Source organism: Gadus morhua, chromosome 7, assembly GCF_902167405.1.
Source record: "Gadus morhua chromosome 7, gadMor3.0, whole genome shotgun sequence".
Lineage (NCBI taxonomy): Eukaryota > Metazoa > Chordata > Actinopteri > Gadiformes > Gadidae > Gadus > Gadus morhua.
The window spans coordinates 31,887,669-31,904,283 of NC_044054.1; the positions used below are offsets into that span (position 1 = coordinate 31,887,669).

A 16,615-nucleotide genomic window follows, 5' to 3' on the forward strand; every position below is an offset into this window, starting at 1 on the left:
ATGGAATTGAGAACTTGTGGACTCATCTGGATCAGTCTTTGTAATACTGTGACATGTTATCGGGTATAATGAAGTCATATACTGCTCGTCTGTAGCACTTGTCTTGCTACTAAACCTTTTCCTGAACCTGAGCCACAGCTCGATCCGTTGCAACCTAAACATTCATTTTTTTTTCTTATGATTTAGCTTATGAAGCGATTGTGAAGCGTCTTTAAGCACTGGGAAAAGCGCTATATAAATTTGATCTATCATTATTACTTAACATCTTGTCTGTAATCTCCTGAACAGCTTCTTCTGTACAGAACAGGGTGTTTCTCTCCTCCACCGGGATCTGAACAGGCAGCTGCCTTGTGTGTGGACGGACCCTGTCAGGCCAGGGTGTTCGCTCTCACGGTGAATATCCCCGCTCAATGCAACTCATATATAATGGAGACCATTACTGCATATGCTAAAAGCTGGATATCAACATCTCCAGGTAAAAGTGTGTCCTATTGTCTACTCTAAAGCCTGGTATGGCTGCATATAGATCATTACTAATAGATAAGAAGTAAACTTGTAGTTACTTATTAATGAATGCTGATGTAGATGTAGTTTGAAAAACAGCAGAACATTACGCCTTTTATGATATGAACCCCCTTCTTGCCCAGGTCAACAGGTAGTTGATTAGAAATCTGATGAAAGAAATAGTCCAACTTCTTCAAACAAAAAATATATTTAACACACAATGTAGTTCAAAATACACTGTTCAAATACAGGGTTGAGAAGTATAAATACAAATCATACGACAGATGTACAACATCACACTAAACATGACATGTTTGTGACATGCACAAACATGGGACACTTCAGCTCCTTGTTCGCCACACGGATCCGTCGCTAACTGGTGGAAGCGGGTCAGACCCTGGAAAAACAGGCGAGGTGTGGTGGAAAAATAGGGCACAAAAAGCTTTATCTACCAGGACAGACATGTATTCGCCATGATTGAAGGTTTAAATGCAGTTTATCTAGAAGTAAAGTGTAAGGATCTTCCTTATGAAAGAAAGATCGGTGAGGACTCAGTCCGCCCAAGCAGTCAGAGGTCTCAGAAAGCACATTTTAAATGGTCCATTCTCTTTTTTAAACATTGCTATGCTGCCTATACTGGACTCGCTAAAACTAACAACTAGAGAGTATCTCTGGTAATATTCCTTACAGACATTGTGTCTCATCATGGATGAATTAAGAAGAGTATAGTTCATCTTTGTAGTTACCTAAAAATCCTATTTGGCATGTAGAAAAGAACGAAGCAAGAACGTATAATAATACCGCCACGAAAAGGTATAACCCCCCAAAAAGAGACATACAGGCACCCCTGTGCAGCTAAAGGTAGCACAAGAACTAGCATTGGCACTTTCAGCTTTAAGCAGAGCAGTGTGGCCCAGCCCACCCACTTTAACTGTGCAATAGAAGAAGGCTATTCGACAAAGTGAAGCTACTGTGATAATCTGTGATAGTCTGGCTACGGTATGTTAAACACGTGCAAACGGCAGCTTGTTACACGAGTCACAGATGGAGACGTTTCAGTGAGGATACATTTCAATGAGGTCTACTTGCGATTAAAGTAAAGTGATTACACAGTGAGCACTAACCACGCGTAAATCCGTGAACTAACAAAGTATAAAAAAACGTGTATTCCTTTCAAAATGATATGTAGTGACCTAATGCGAGAGGCTGAGCTGTGGGTCCTGGATGCAATGGGCCTTATCCAGCGAACGGCCATGTTGGTCTCCATCTTGGATCCAAACGCTAGCTGCGTGGGCGGAACTGCATGAGGGATACCGCATTCAACCTCACCACCCAGCTAGCGGTAAGATCCAAGATGGCTGCCAGCTGAATCAGGCCCGTGACCGGGGTGATCACAGACCACACCTCAGAAACCACAGATTAAAAATACACCAACTGTAAGAATCAGCGTTGGTAAAAACGACAGGACACCCTCGTTATATGCATGCACATGATGATGATCTCCGGCTTATTATGGGATGTTTCCGCAGACAGCAGGACTGGCTGTACCCCTGGGTGACCTCGCTGTATAACGAACCTCTCACCACAGCAGCCATTAAACCGCTGTCTACTTCTTACCAAATGTCTGAACTTTAAAGGCAGGGGCGTAAAAAACACCCCCTTCTGATTCCCCCGAGGCCGCCACCATGGTCATCAGGTCCGAGCCCGTCAGGTCGGGGAACGCGAAGGTGCTGTAGGGGGAGCCCGACTCGCCCGGCGGCAGGCGAGGGGCGCACTGTCTGGTGTCCCGGGCCCCCCCGGCGGGGAGGCGGTGGGAGGCGGCGCTCTTATAGTCCCTGACGGACGGGCGCGCCGCGGCACGGCGGAGGGCTTTGACCTCGCTCTGGTCGTCCGTCGCAGCCGAGCGCCCCGACGCCCGAGCGGGCCACGGAACGCCACCGCCGCCGCCGTCGGGGGCCTCAAACGCGGACCCAGAGTGTACATTCTTCGTATCGCGGGGGGGGTACGCCCGGTGGGAGCCCCTGTCGGCCGGGGGATAGACGGGCCCGGCCGCCGCGGTCCCGGGGTACTCCTCGGTGCTCCGCTCCAGCCCCTCCCGGTCCAGCGAACGGCTCCTCCGCTCCGAGGCCGAGGCCGAGGCCGACGCCCCCTTGGGAAGGCCCAGGTGGCGCGGCAGGCTGGCGATGGTCCACGCGTCGCCGAACCGGTTCTGTCCGTACACGGAGCTCAGCGTTTGGTAGTCGCAGCGGGCGAGGTCCTCCTTCTGCAGGTAGCTCTCCTGGAAGGCGGGGTAGGGCGCGGAGCCGCCGTCCTCCTCCAGGCCCTCCCGCAGCTGGTCGTCGTACTCCCCCTCGTTGTGCATGTCCATCACGTCGAAGGTCACGATGGTGGGCAGCGCCTCCATGTTGGGGGACAGGGAGGAGCCGGAGTCCAGGCCGTCCGCGTTGTCCCTCAGGAACTGCGAGTGTTTGGTGTAGTCCACCAGGGCCTGGGAGAAGCACACCGTCTTCCCTTCGTCCACGTGGTCGCGTCCCGGGGAGCAGGGGTTGCTGTACGACGAAGGCAGGGGTTGGTTCCCGTCGGGGGATCCTTTCGTGTCGCTGAACGTGGGGGAGAATCTCGTAAAGTCGGGGTCCTCCACGCTGCCGAACGAGTCGGCGTGGATGGACTGGAGCCTCCTCTCGTTGGGTTCCAGTATGTTTCCGTTTTCACGGGAGGGATCCAGGTTGATTCTGTTGTTGTTGTTGAAGAACTCCTGGGTCGTCAGATTCAGGTTGGCATTCTCTTGTGGGCGGGAGCCGGAGAAACTTTTCGAAAAAGGTGCAAACTCTTTGGATTCGTTGCACATGACCGCGTCGTACACACTCGGGAAGTCCTGGTCCTCGTAGAGGTTGGACCCCATTTCCAACGGATTCATCTCGGGGAGGAAAGCCGTGTCGGCCATCCCCTCCGAGCCCAGCCCGTACCCGCAGGACTCGGAGCCCCCCAGCCCCGACCCGTTCTCATAGTGCGGGCTGATGAGGCTCTCCTCCGGGACAAACAGCTCGTAGAGGGCGTCCCCGCTGTAGCTGTCTCTGGGGATTCTGTCCGTCGGCCCCATCCTGTCCAGCTTCGCCTGGGCGTCCTCGGGCCCCGGGGTGATGGAGTCGTAATAGCCCTCATCGCTGGTGGGCGCCGAGCCCTGATGCTCGCTCTGGGGGGTCAGCTCGTCCGGGGTGAGGGTGGAGGCGTCCGTGGCGCTGGACTGCTGGCCGCCGCCGCACTGGGAGCTGGTCAGGTCCGAGGTGGGCTCTGTGTTGCTGGAGCAGAACATGTCCTCCTCCCCGGGCGTCTCCCCCCAGAGGTCGCGGAGCCCGTCGGCCTCCAGGTCGTCGGGGGAGGCCATCTCCTCGCCGCCGCCCTGGTACGTGAGGCAGCAGGACGAGCGCTTCCCGGCGTTGCGGCTGCGCTCCCCCGAGACGGTGCTCTCCGCCAGGCTGTCGTCGTCCTGGTCGGCGATGATGTCGCCGCAGCCCGTCAGCGAGTCGAAGCTCTTCAGCGACGCCACGTCCTCGAAGATGAGGTCGAGCCGGTCCGAGGAGCCCGGCGGCCTGGCCGCCGGCTCCGCCTCGGGCGCCAACCCCAGCTGCGGACACGACTCGCTGTGCGCGACGACGGCCCCGTCGAGATACTCGCCGGACAACGTCGTCGACGTGTTCTCGTCCTCGTGGTCGTCGGGGATCGGATCTCGGAAGGTCAGGGAGTCCCGGGGCCCTTGCTCCGCGAAGGCCCTCGTGTCTCGGTCGTTACATTCGGGTGGGACGGCGGCGGCGTCGCTCAGCGTCGCCCCGTCAGGCATCTCGGGTGAAGACAAGCTCCCCAGGCACTCGTTTCGGTTGGCGTCCTCCCGCACCACCACGACGACCACAGCGGCAGCCGCAGCCGGCACCTCCCCCAGAGCCACGGACGAGGGCAGCGTCGTCATCTCGTTGCTCTCCGCCTCGACGTTCCTCTGCGCGCGGTGGAGCCGGATGCTGTGGAACAGACCCCTCAGGCCCTTCTTCTGCCGCGGGAACGACTGCGACTTCTGCTCTGCCGCCGGGTAGAGGTCGCTGCTCGCGCCCCCCTGAGCGCCATCCCTCCGACCGAGGGTCCCGAAGCTTCCCCCAGAGGCGCCCTCGCTCCCGGGACTGTCCCCGCAGCTCGCCTTGCTGAGGCCATCGTGGGTTCTGCTCTTGCCGACTCTCTTCTTGGTTTGATTCTTGCTCCTCCCGCCGAATATGGCGGGCAAAAGGCAGATACTTTTACGCACGCCGAAGAACCTCAGGGCGGTTCTGCGTAGTTTGCCGGGCGCCGGGGGCTTGGTGGGGGCGGGGGTGTCGGGGTCCGGGTGGGGGTCTTCCAGGGGGTCATGGACGCTGCAGACGGACAGATGCTCGCGGGCCAGAGTCAGATGCTTCGTCTCGCCGTCCTGCTCTTCCACCTCGCGGAACGCCATGGCGGTCTCCTCCGGAGCAACGCGGCCGGTGGATCAGAAGCCCATGGCGGTCGACCAATGGGAATCAGCTCCGAGCACAGCTGGAGTCCAGCTCTCCGTCAGGTCCATCGATTGAGAGGCCTGAGATTCAGAAAATCAATCAATCCTTTATCTAACCAGGTAAGATAATTCATTGAGATTCAAATATATTTTACAAGAATGACCTGGCCAAGAATGCAGAAAAACAAATGAGATAGAATGAGACGCTCAACATGAGAGGCTCATCGTTAATTCTTCTTTCAAAAGGATACGATTCGGATTCACCCGTGACACTCACTACTTTCTAAACAATGAGATGGAAAACTTTATTTTTCATTTGGTACAGTGAGCAGGTTGGGTGTTTAAATTGTGATCTTTAAAATGTTTGCTACTGAAATGACTATTATTAGTAATGATAATCACACCCATCATCCTACTTTCAGCAGCATTGGCAGTTTCATTGCAAACATTGCATTTCATTCAGGCTCCATTCAAGAATGAATCAAGGGAAAATTGAAATAGGTGATGTTAAGGATGTTGTGATATTTCAATATTGCATTCAATGGCGTCACTGTAACCTATTTCAGGAAAATTAACTACTAATCCTTTGTAACCAGTGTCAGGGATGAATGAAATCCTTCATAACTGGATGTATTATACTCTTTGCAACCATTCAGGTAAATGCATTATACCCTTTAACTTATGTCTGGATCTATCTTCTTACTATTCCATCCGGTATACATCCAATCTCCTAGACTTCCCGGCCTGGAACGGAGACCCCGTAGCTGGGGACCCGATTCCATCTGCGATCAGCAGCAGATCATCCCCAACTTCCACTGCAGTCCCAACCTGGCTCGGTTTGTTTTGGGGCTAAAGGCTAACCATGCTAACCCTCACTGGGGCTCTCTTATCCCGCCTGGGGTCTGATTCCTGCGGGGATTTAAAAGCCCCGGCACTATGAGGTGAACGGAAGGCCACTTACTGCATATAACGGTGTGTGGAGGTTATACCTCACCGGGTCGGTCCATCATCACGTCCCAACATCTTTCCTTCTTTTCTTTCTTTTTTCTCCCCATTGGAAAAAAGATTCCCGGCGCTCGCTGACGACGTCACGTCACTAGTCCCGCCCCCATTCACTACCTGGTCTATTATAAATATTACATGTCAATGATGTAAAATCATAGTGTTCTTACTAGTAAAGTAATATTGTTATCATTCAATAATAGTACTAAATACAACACACGGTGTCCACATTATGTTATGTTCTGCATTTTGAGTAATGGTTTTATCAGATGTGTTATGTTGATGTGAAATAAACTAGAAATATAACATTTAAAGTTAGTTCAATAAGAACCCAATTTAATCCATGAGTTTATCTCATGTACCTGAGAATATCAAAAATATACACAAAATGAAGAAAACATCACACATTACAGCATACATTAGAACATTAAAGGATTTTGGTAAAACAGTTTTAAAAATATCTACTTCAAGTCCAAATACTATAAACACGGTAACAACTCATTTTGGATCAATATTTACATATAAACATAAAAAGTATTCATTTTTCTTGAATATCCATACAGCCATTGTATGTAACAACTCCGAACAGTGTCTTGTTTCATCTGTTGAAATGCATTTGACGGAAAAGTTTCAACTAGAGTTGTCGACGTCTTCCTTCATCCACTGTAACAGAGTGCTACTGGTCCTCTCTCCCCAGGCCGGGGAGCGGCTCCTCCTCAACGCCCTCAGGGCTTCGACTGGCGGACGTCGGTCCACTCGAGCCTGGTGCTTTGAAGGGCCTGGGTTTTCTTCTCGTCCACCTGGACGTAGTCCACCTTGTGCTCGTCGACCAATAGCGCCTTCTGGTGGACAGGCAGTCACATTACACACAATTTAGAAAGACCGCTGCCTAGGTAAGATTTATCTAATAAGTTGTTAAGTTAAGAAAAGAACAATGAGATGTACCAAATACAATAAAAAAATACAGAATCCCTTTAAATTCAATAATTAAACAACATTTCACTGTGAAAACCTTTAAAGCAAATAGGCCTATGCATGAATATTAAATAAAGAAACTAAGAAATTAAATATCTCAGATATACAGTGGAATTTTCAAGGAGCTATTATTAACACATTTATTTGAATGAATCATAAAATGACCACGATGTGTCATCATAGATTAAGGAAGCAGTCTATGTCGACAATGCTACAGCGACAGGTGTGATTCACTGATTCCAGAGCATTCCGTTCCCGGTCACCGATGAGCTTGTCGTTCGGTCTCCGTCAGAGCCTGATTCACAAGTAACGGTGAATCAGGCTCTGACGGAGATCGAGAGAACGAGAGAACGAGAGAACCTACCTTCTGTACGGGAGAAGGGGAGGCCGAGTTGAAGTCCAGGGAGAGGTAGTCCAGGTTGGATCTCCTGGGCCACGAGCCGCTCGCTCCGTCAGAGGTATACTGGAACTGTAATAATCCCGTCAAACACCTCATCCATCAATAAAATAACTGAGTCATCATGCTAATATTAGTGGAACCTAATATTAAAACGACTGCTACTACTATGTGATTTTTTTTGTTTCTGTCCGAAGATATTTAGAGTGAATAATCCAGATACAAGTCATTAAGGAGCAGGTTTCATTACCATTGGAGTGTAGCAGTCGTCTGCGTCCAGGTCGTCTTCGTTCTCATACGTTGGTCCACTCGGAAAACCATCCACCATGTCTCTGTGTTCGGAGCGTCAGGACGAATACACCTCACACATCAACGTCACACATAAGCGGGCACTTTGACTGTAATAATTTAAAAGATGCAGTACGTTGCCAACGATAGAATGATAAAAGAGACTTGAAAAGACATAGGCCTATTATTTCAACCATGAAGTTAGAATCCAGTTTTTCTCTGAGCCAAGTCACACAGACATCTTGGACGTAATCAAGTTTTGTCTTTAGATTTGCTTTCGCTTCCTTATCAAATGTGGTGGTTCGTTAAAACCTAGAGAGTCAAGGCCTCAGAAGAAAGTCTGTTGAATTGGATACTGTGTGTGTGCGTGCGTGCGTGTGTGCGTGTGTGCGTGTGTGCGCGTGTGTGTGTTGGCGTCTCACCCTGATGATGTCATCGGCGGGCCCGCGAGGGGTCGCGTGGGGAACTCCCTGATGGTGGAGAGGCCCCGCAGGTCGAGGGGCGGGGGTCTCGCTGCGGGAGGTATGACGTCATCGTTAGGTTTGGAGCAGAGCGTTTGAAACTTACAACGATTAAACTCTTTACTCCTCCTCCTGCTCTTTAGGAGGACGCTATGGGACCTGATATTTATTGTATTTATCACCAACCTCTACTTGTTTTTAAAGGTGGAATAGGAATAATTTTTTCTCAGCAGATCCATTTTATATTATAAACAATTTCATTACAATTATTGATTGCATTACATGATTATGAAAATGGTTTTGGGATGGATTGATTTCTGGACAGCAGATCTTGGAAATGTCCAATAACTCCTCCTCCTACTTTACTACTCTACTCTGATATCTGTACTCTACTCTGATATCTGTACTCTACTCTCTACTCTGATATCTGTACTCTACTCTGATATCTGTACTCTACTCTGATATCTGTACTCTACTCTGATATCTGTACTCTACTCTGATATCTGTACTCTACTCTGATATCTGTACTCTACTCTCTACTCTGATATCTGTACTCTACTCTCTACTCTGATATCTGTACTCTACTCTGATATCTGTTCTCTACTCGGATATCTGTACTCTACTCTGATATCTGTACTCTACTCTCTACTCGGATATCTGTACTCTAGGCTCTACTGTACTCTACTCTCTACTGTACTGTAATACCTGTACTCCAGGCTCTACTCTACTCTAATACCTGTACTCCAGGCTCTACTCTACTCTAACACCTGTACTCCAGGCTCTACTCTACTCTAATACCTGTACTCCAGGCTCTACTCTACTCTAACACCTGTACTCCAGGCTCTACTCTACTCTAACACCTGTACTCCAGGCTCTACTCTACTCTAACACCTGTACTCCAGGCTCTACTCTAAAGTGTTCCTCCAAAGCAGCGGCGGCGGCGGCTCTGTGTCCGTCCACCTCCTCTCCCTCACCTCTCTGCCGCGGTTTGAGGTGCCGGTTGATGGGCGGGGGCAGGAGGTCGTCCTGCGGCCCCCTCAGGGGGCTGTGGCCCCTGGGGGGGGCCTCCAGCCCAGAACCGGGCCCCCCCAGGGGCCTCATGGGGAGGTAGCCGTCAGAGGCGTCCAGGGAGCAGCGGGTCAGGCAGGCCGACATGGGCAGGTAAGCCTCGGCGTCAGCCTGGAGAGCCGGCGCAGGGCTGGAGAGCTGCGAGGGCTGGAGGAGCACGTGACAGAAGGTGAGATGGTGCTTCGGTCTGGCCGTTGCAGCAGGAAGTAAACGGTAGGAGGACTGCATTCCTACAGCGCTCTTCTAACCAGTGGCCACTCAAAGCGCTTTACAATACTGCCTGACATTCGCCCATTCACGGACACATTCACAACCACGCAAGGCGACAGCCAGCTCGTCGGGAGCAGTGAGGGTGAGGTGTCTCGGGGACACCTCTAGGCTAGGAGGAGCCGGGGTCGAACTGGCAACCTTCCGGTTACCAGCCAAACCCCGCTCTAACTCCTGAGCCAAATGTGTCTGTCCATGTCTGTCCTTCTGTCTCATAATGAGTCTGAAGTTAGTTCGTCTTTGAATGGCGGCCGCTCACCAGATTGAGACTCAGTCTCTTGTTCCTCAGGGAAAATTCTGCGTGTCCTGCAACAGAAGACAGAGAAGAAGAACGTTCAGCCGGGTGTCAGGAGCTGTTTCCCAACGTGAAGGAAGCACGCTAAAACGGCCACCCTTTTAAGGACGCTACGTCATAGAACGCCGACAAGCACTGTTCCAATGTTGAGAACACTCAAATTATATAAATATTAAAATATTTACCACTGGAGCAATATTAAAAAGCGGAAGCGGAAACGCTTCCACACTAGCAAGTCGTTCCAAACTCTGACCGCTACAAACGATAGCAAGCACTCTAGCCCCGTCTCCATGGGACGCGACTCGCAAGGAAGAGTTCTAGCAAGGCTGCAGCCCTCACGTTGGGAAACAGCCTGGGACAGGAACCCCAACGCAGCCCCGCCCATAAACCCCACTCCCAAGGGGGGCCCCCACCTGTCAACGCGTGGTCCATCCCCGAGAACGAGATCCTCCTCGGGATTGGTCGAGAGTGCGACAGCTCATTGGCCTGCCACGGGCCGCTGGCGTGTGGTTGGTGGCCAGGCTTGGGGGGCAGGCGCGGGACTGGATGCTGATTGGTGCACAGCGAGAAGGAGGAGGAGGAGGGCAGGGGGAAGGGCCCGTCGAACGGGAAGACGCTGGGGGAGGAGTCTCGCTGCAGGAGGGCGGAGGAACCGGATGAGCCGGAGGACCCGGAGGAGAGCAGGCGGCTGGCGGGGTCGAGGGTCGCGGAGCAGGGCGCGCTGAGCGGGGGTCTGAAGGCGTGGCCGAGCGGCGGGAAGTTGGAGGGCGGCGTAGAGAAGCTGTTGGAGAGGTGGTCCTCAGGGTCCGAAGACCGCGGTAGCTCCAGAGAGCTGTCAGACGTGAAGCTCTCACACCTGCAAGGGAACACACGGACACAGCAGAGGCTGCTGGTGAGGTCTGGGGGAGGGGGCACTCTTCCTGCCCATCTCCCTCTTTTCCCCCTCTTTCTCCCATCTATCTCTCCCTCTCCCTCTTCCCCCTCTCTCTCTCTCTCTCTCTCTCTCTCTCTCTCTCTCTCTCTCTCTCTCTCTCTCTCTCTCTCTCTCTCTCTCTCTCTTCCCCCTCTCTCTCTCTCTCTCTCTCTCTCTCTCTCTCTCTCCTCTCTCTCTCTCTCTCTCTCTCTCTCTCTCTCTCTCTCCTCTCTCTCTCTCTCTCTCTCTCTCTCTCCCTCTTCCCCCTCTCTCTCTCTCTCTCTCTCTCTCCCTCTCCTCTTCCCCTCTCTCTCTCTCTCTCTCTCTCTCTCTCTCTCTCTCTCTCTCTCCTCTTCCCCCTCTCTCTCTCTCTCTCTCTCTCTCTCTCCCTCTCCCTCTTCCCCCCTCTCTCTCACTCTCTCTCTCTCTCTCTCTCTCTCTCTCTCTCTCTCTCTCTCTCTCTCTCCCTTTCCCTCTCTCTCTCCCTCTCTCTCTCTCTCTCTCTCTCTCTCTCTCTCTCTCTCTCTCTCTCTCTCTCTCTCTCTCTCTCCCAGTCCAGCGCCCTCAGTCTACCCCGGACTGGTTCCCTCCCAGTCCAGCGCCCCTGCTAGGCCCCCTCCCCCAGATGGCGGCGGCCTGTGGCCCTGTGTGCGTGGGGGCCGTGTGGGGGCCGTGTGGGGGCCGTGTGGGGGCCGTGGACAGACGTACCTGCTGATGCAGACGCTGGCCCGGCCCGTCTCACACTGAGACAGCAGGAGGTAGTCCAGGGGCTGGCCCGGGTGCGGGAGGTGAGACAGGGGGTCCGGGAGGTGAGACAGGGGGTCCTGGGGGCCGTGGGGACCCTGGGGGGCCAGTGGGTCGGAGGGGAGCGTGGGGGTGTGGGGGAAGCCTTCGTCTGAGCTCTCTGAGAGAGAGAGAGAGAGAGAGAGAGAGAGAGAGAGAGAGAGAGAGAGAGAGAGAGAGAGAGAGAGAGAGAGAGAGAGGGGGGGAGAGAGAGAGAGAGAGAGAGAGAGAGAGAGGGGGGGGGGGAGAGAGAGAGGGAGAGAGAGAGAGAGAGAGAGAGGGGGGGGGGGAGAGAGAGAGAGAGAGGGAGGGAGGGAGAGAGAGGGAGAGGGGGGGAGAGAGAGAGAGAGAGGGGGGGGGGAGAGAGAGAGAGAGAGAGAGAGAGGGGGGGGAGAGAGAGAGAGAGAGAGGGAGAGAGAGAGAGAGAGAGAGAGAGAGGGGGGAGAGAGAGAGAGGGAGAGAGGGGGAGAGAGAGAGAGAGAGAGAGAGAGTGGGTGAGAGAGAGGGGGGGGGGGAGAGAGAGAGAGAGTGGGTGAGTGAGAGAGGGGGGGGAGAGAGAGGGAGAGAGAGAGAGAGGGGGGAGAGAGAGAGAGGGAGAGAGGGGGAGAGAGAGAGAGAGAGAGAGAGTGGGTGAGAGAGAGAGGGGGGGGAGAGAGAGGGTTACGGTACATTCTGGGTCTCTACATCCCCGTTTGGCCCGCAGAGGCCTCAGCCGTTGGTTATGCCCAGCTCTCTCTACATGTCGAGCTCGTCAGGGAGACGGTGAATTAGTCTGTACCGCTGTGTTTTCATGCAAACGCTTAACGACTTCAAACTGACTCCACCTCGGCCTTAAGAGAGAGATAAGGTGAGATAGAAGAGATATTGACACAGAGGGGGAGAGTCAGAGAGAGAGCGATGAATAGAGACGGATATAAAGAAAGAGACCGCATAATGTCGTCTAACACTTCTAAATGAGTTGTGCTAAGATTACGTTGCATTTCAGCACTGAGGAAGAACTAATTCTCATGATTCATGACGTGAGGTTGAGCTGCAGTCAGCGTCGGCCCGCTCTCCCTGTTCTACTTTTGGAGCTGCTTTCTCAGAACCCCGGGGACTTATCTGCTGCCTTGGCGGAATCCACATGTTGCACAAACCACAGCCTTCCTGTGTGTCCGAGCGCGCACACACACACCACACCGAGCGACACCGCAACGGCTCGCTAAGATGCCACAACAGACCCACCCTTCTCCACTCCTCTCTAACCTCCCCGACACTCTCTCACTCACTGTTCCTCTCTCTCTCCCGTATCTGGCGCTCGCTCCCACCCTGTCCCTCTCCCTCTCCCTGGTGCTCTCTCGCTCCCACCCTGTCCCTCTCCCCTTCCCGGTCCTCTCCCCCCCCCTCACCGTTCCTCTCTCCCTCCCTCCCTCCCTCCCTCCCTCCCTGCCTCTGTCTGGAAGGGCTTCTGATTGTGATTCCTGTAAACCGTTTAATAAATGACGCCATTCCCTGATCAAATGTATGCGAGACGCTCACCAGCTTCCGCAAAAGTCTCAAGACTCACTTGTTCAGAGTTCACCTAGACGGTGCACGGCCTCCCCCGTTACCACCCCACACCCCTCTTACGCACTAATTGTAATTTTTTACATGCGGGCACTTAAGGTCGGTCCCAGAGAAAGAACCAAAACCCTTTAGGTCGGGTTGGAGTCCAACCGTGGGTACCAGAGAGACTGTTGATCTGTTCTTAAATACATTACACTTTCTAAAATGCTTTTTAAACTTTGCCTTTATTTTCTTTCTATTTTACTCATTTTTTGCAGATGTTTTCTTTTACTTATCTATCATTTTATCGTATGACAATGTTTAGATGTAAAGCACTTTGAGCCTGCCTTGTGTATGAAAAGTGCTATATGAATAAAGTTGCCTTGCCTTAATGTACGCACTTATTGTATGTTGTACGTCCTGGCACTTTTATCGAATAAAATAGTACTTAGCATCATGTAGAATCTTATCCTAGCTATCTTTGTTGTATACAGAGAATGGGTTAACCTAGCAATTGTACGTGCTTGGCACTGGGTTCAGTGAACATCCTTACTATACCGACAGCGATATATTGTGGTTTCTCTTTCTTCTGAAAAATGTCACAAGAGTTGCTTTGGAGAAAAAGCGTCCCTAAATGTAAATTATTATGTCCCTGCGTTGTGCCTCAGCGGTTTAAGCGCGTCTTTTGTTTGTAAAGTAGATTTGATTCTGTGGAAAGCACTGCGTTTTTATCTGTCCCCTGCAGGGGACAAACGGGCAGCTCTTATCGCGACACAGATACCCCACAATGCAGTTAAACTGTAGAAGTCACTTTCTAAATCAACACTCAAACGAAGAGTGAGCCAAAGCCAGACATCTGAAAAAGCTTTATCCTGATCAAAATGATGGAAATCCTTTCATTCATTGAGTCTGTATCTGGACTGATGTCTTTGCAGTATCCCCGTTTTGTTTGAAATTAGGTTTTACTAGGTTTTACTGAATATAACATAAGTATCTTTTTTATCTTCTCTACTCTACTGTAGCTGTAATTCGTTTCCTGCATTCTACTCTGACATGTCGACTCTTCTGTCTGCAATACCCTACTGTTACTCTTATAGACATTAGTCTCCTTATTCTATTATACTATACTCTACTGCGCTGTGGTCTGGTCTACTCTAATTACTCTACCCTCCAAGCTTCTCTAATACACTCCTGTCCCTTCTACTCTATCCTGCTATATTTTCTTCACTATTACTGTATTCTGATACCTTTTCTCTATTACTTTACTCTACAGTATTCTGATATATTTACTCTATTACTACACTCTACTGTATTATGTTATCTCTACTACACTCTTGTCCTATTCTAATCTACTCTGATATCTTTACTATATTACTGTACTCTTCTGTATTCGGATATCGTTACTATATTACTGTACTCCACAGTATTCTGATATCTCTGCTACACTCCCGGATCTAACCATCTCCCCCCCAGATGGACCCTCCCTCCCTCCCTCCCTCCCTCCCTCCCTCCCTCCCCTTCTACCTGCCGCGTCCTTCAGCGCTCCACACTGGCAGATCTGCCCGATGCGGTCGGTCCAGACGTTCATCTCCTGCTCCGTCTTGGCCACCAGGTAGAAGACGCGCGTGGACGTCTTGACGATGAAGGGGAACTTCTGGTGCAGCGACCTCTTGAGCGTGAGCCCGCCGGTCTGCGGGTGCACCTCGCACTCCCGCAGGTCGATGGTGCGGAGCGGCTTCCGGGACGTCTTGCTCTGGTAGTACTCCAGGACGTCGGGGTTCCCGCTCATACGGCCGCGGCGCAGCACGAACCACCGCTTCCTCCAGGTCTGAGGGGCAGGGGGAGGAGGTGAGGGGGACCGCAACAACAACAACAACAACAACAGCAACAACAAAAACAAAAACAACAACAACAACAACAACAGGAGCTTCCTCCAGGTCTGGGGGACAGGGGGAGGAGGTGAGGGGGACCGCAACAACAACAACAACAACAACAACAACAGGAGCTTCCTCCAGGTCTGGGGGAAAGGGGCGGAGGTGAGGGGGACCGCAACAACAACAACAACAACAACCACAACAACAACAAAAACAACAACAACAACCTCCACAACAACAACAACAGGAGCTTCCTCCAGGTCTGGGGGGCAGGGGACCCGAGGAGGGGGACCACAACAACAACAACAACAGGAGGCTTGGGGGTCCGAGGTCTGGGGAGCAGGGGGACCGGTGAGGAGGTCCACAACAACAACAACAATAGTCTAGGGGCTAGGGGGCCGGTGAGGAGGAGGAGGAGGATGGGAGTGGGAGGAGGAGGCGCGGAGTACAACAACAACAACAACAACAACAACAACAACAGGACCTTCCTCCAGGTCTGGTGGGGGGGCAGTGAGGATGGGAGTTGGAGTATGAGGTGGTGGAGGGGGAGGAGGAGGTGTTGGTGGAGCCGGAGGAGCTAGAATGAGTTGACCGTGGAGGTGCTGGTTTCACAACGTGTGTTTAGATGTCCTCAACACGTCTGCGACAGCCGCCTCCCTCAGGGATCCGTAGCTCATCTTTGCTCACACCCCGCTTAGTCATGGAAAATCACAGGCAGACGGACAGACGCCATCGCCGCCTCATGACCGCTTAACATTCAATTGTCAACATAATCTGTCCGCCCTTCATCATAGTCCCAGTCTCAAATCCCCACAGAGTGTCTGTCTGTCTGTCTCTCTGTCTGTCTCTCTCTCTCTCTCTCTCTCTCTCTCTCTCTCTCTCTCTCTCTCTCTCTCTCTCTCTCTCTCGCTCTCTCTCTCTCTCGGTTGGTCTGCTTAGCGGAAACATCTCATGAAGTTTCCCCGAAGAACAGAGAATAGGAAGTTGTCTCTCGTAGTCAGTAACCACTGTTTGGTGTGAGCGCTCCAACAATCTGCTGGAGTCGACAAAACAAAAACAGTGCCACACACACACACGCACGCACGCACGCACGCACGCACGCACGCACGCACGCACGCACGCACGCACACACACACGCACACACACACACACACACACACACACACACACACACACAGACACACACACACACACACAGACACACACACACACACACACACACACACACACACACACACACACACACACACACACACACACTCTCTCTCTCTTGAAGCAAGTCTCCCAGCTCTGTTGCTTCACTCATTTACATTTCTTTAAGAAGAGCGGTTAAAACAGGAAGGACAGACGAGCGTTCTTGGATGTTGACATGCAGCATAAGTTGCTCTTTTTTTCAATTTGGTCAATGTTTTTTTATCTTGCGGCCATCTAAACAAATACCAAATGCAGGAGATGCATCTGCCTGTGTTTGTTTGTATATGTGCCGACATTAAAATCGTCTCCATGCAACCGTGTCTCTTTAAGGTGGAGTTAATGGTCTGTTTACGTAATCCCATCATAACATGTTCTCCGAGGTGTCAACCTTGTCTGGCTTTTGCTCGGTGCACGTCTGAAAGCCTTCCTCAACCTTCCGTAGCCATGTTGCCCTGTCGTGCCCCAACACAACCCCTCTGTGAACAACAAGCTCCAAAGAGGAAGTAGGAGCAGGCATCACGCAGAGCAGAGGCGACTATTACTGCTCATCAGGT

At 51.9% G+C, this 16,615-nt stretch overlaps 2 protein-coding genes across 3 annotated transcripts in view; both read right to left on the reverse strand.

Annotated features, from left to right (window-relative positions):
• Positions 1-693: 693 nt before the first annotated feature.
• LOC115547187 (APC membrane recruitment protein 1) lies at positions 694-6,134 on the reverse strand. The gene is made up of 2 exons (XM_030361185.1): positions 5,982-6,134; positions 694-5,101 (listed from the first exon to the last, which is right to left on the reverse strand). The coding sequence occupies exon 2, from the start codon at positions 4,979-4,981 to the stop codon at positions 2,111-2,113; it is 2,871 nt and encodes a 956-aa protein (XP_030217045.1). The 5' UTR covers positions 4,982-5,101; positions 5,982-6,134; the 3' UTR covers positions 694-2,110.
• Positions 6,135-6,330: 196 nt separating this feature from the next.
• gab3 (GRB2 associated binding protein 3) overlaps positions 6,331-16,615 on the reverse strand; it is an 11,564-nt gene continuing 1,279 nt past the window's right edge. The window contains exons 2-10 of one of the 2 annotated variants that reach the window (XM_030361264.1): positions 14,518-14,821; positions 11,395-11,590; positions 10,187-10,629; positions 9,738-9,784; positions 9,118-9,358; positions 8,105-8,195; positions 7,645-7,726; positions 7,362-7,466; positions 6,331-6,861 (exon numbers count right to left, since the gene is read on the reverse strand). In XM_030361264.1, coding sequence (XP_030217124.1) covers positions 6,748-6,861; positions 7,362-7,466; positions 7,645-7,726; positions 8,105-8,195; positions 9,118-9,358; positions 9,738-9,784; positions 10,187-10,629; positions 11,395-11,590; positions 14,518-14,821 — 1,623 coding nt within the window. In that variant the 3' untranslated portion in view covers positions 6,331-6,747. Of the gene's footprint in view, positions 6,865-7,361; positions 7,467-7,644; positions 7,727-8,104; positions 8,196-9,117; positions 9,359-9,737; positions 9,785-10,186; positions 10,630-11,394; positions 11,591-14,517; positions 14,822-16,615 lie in introns of both variants that reach the window. The other variant, XM_030361263.1, reaches the window with a different exon arrangement.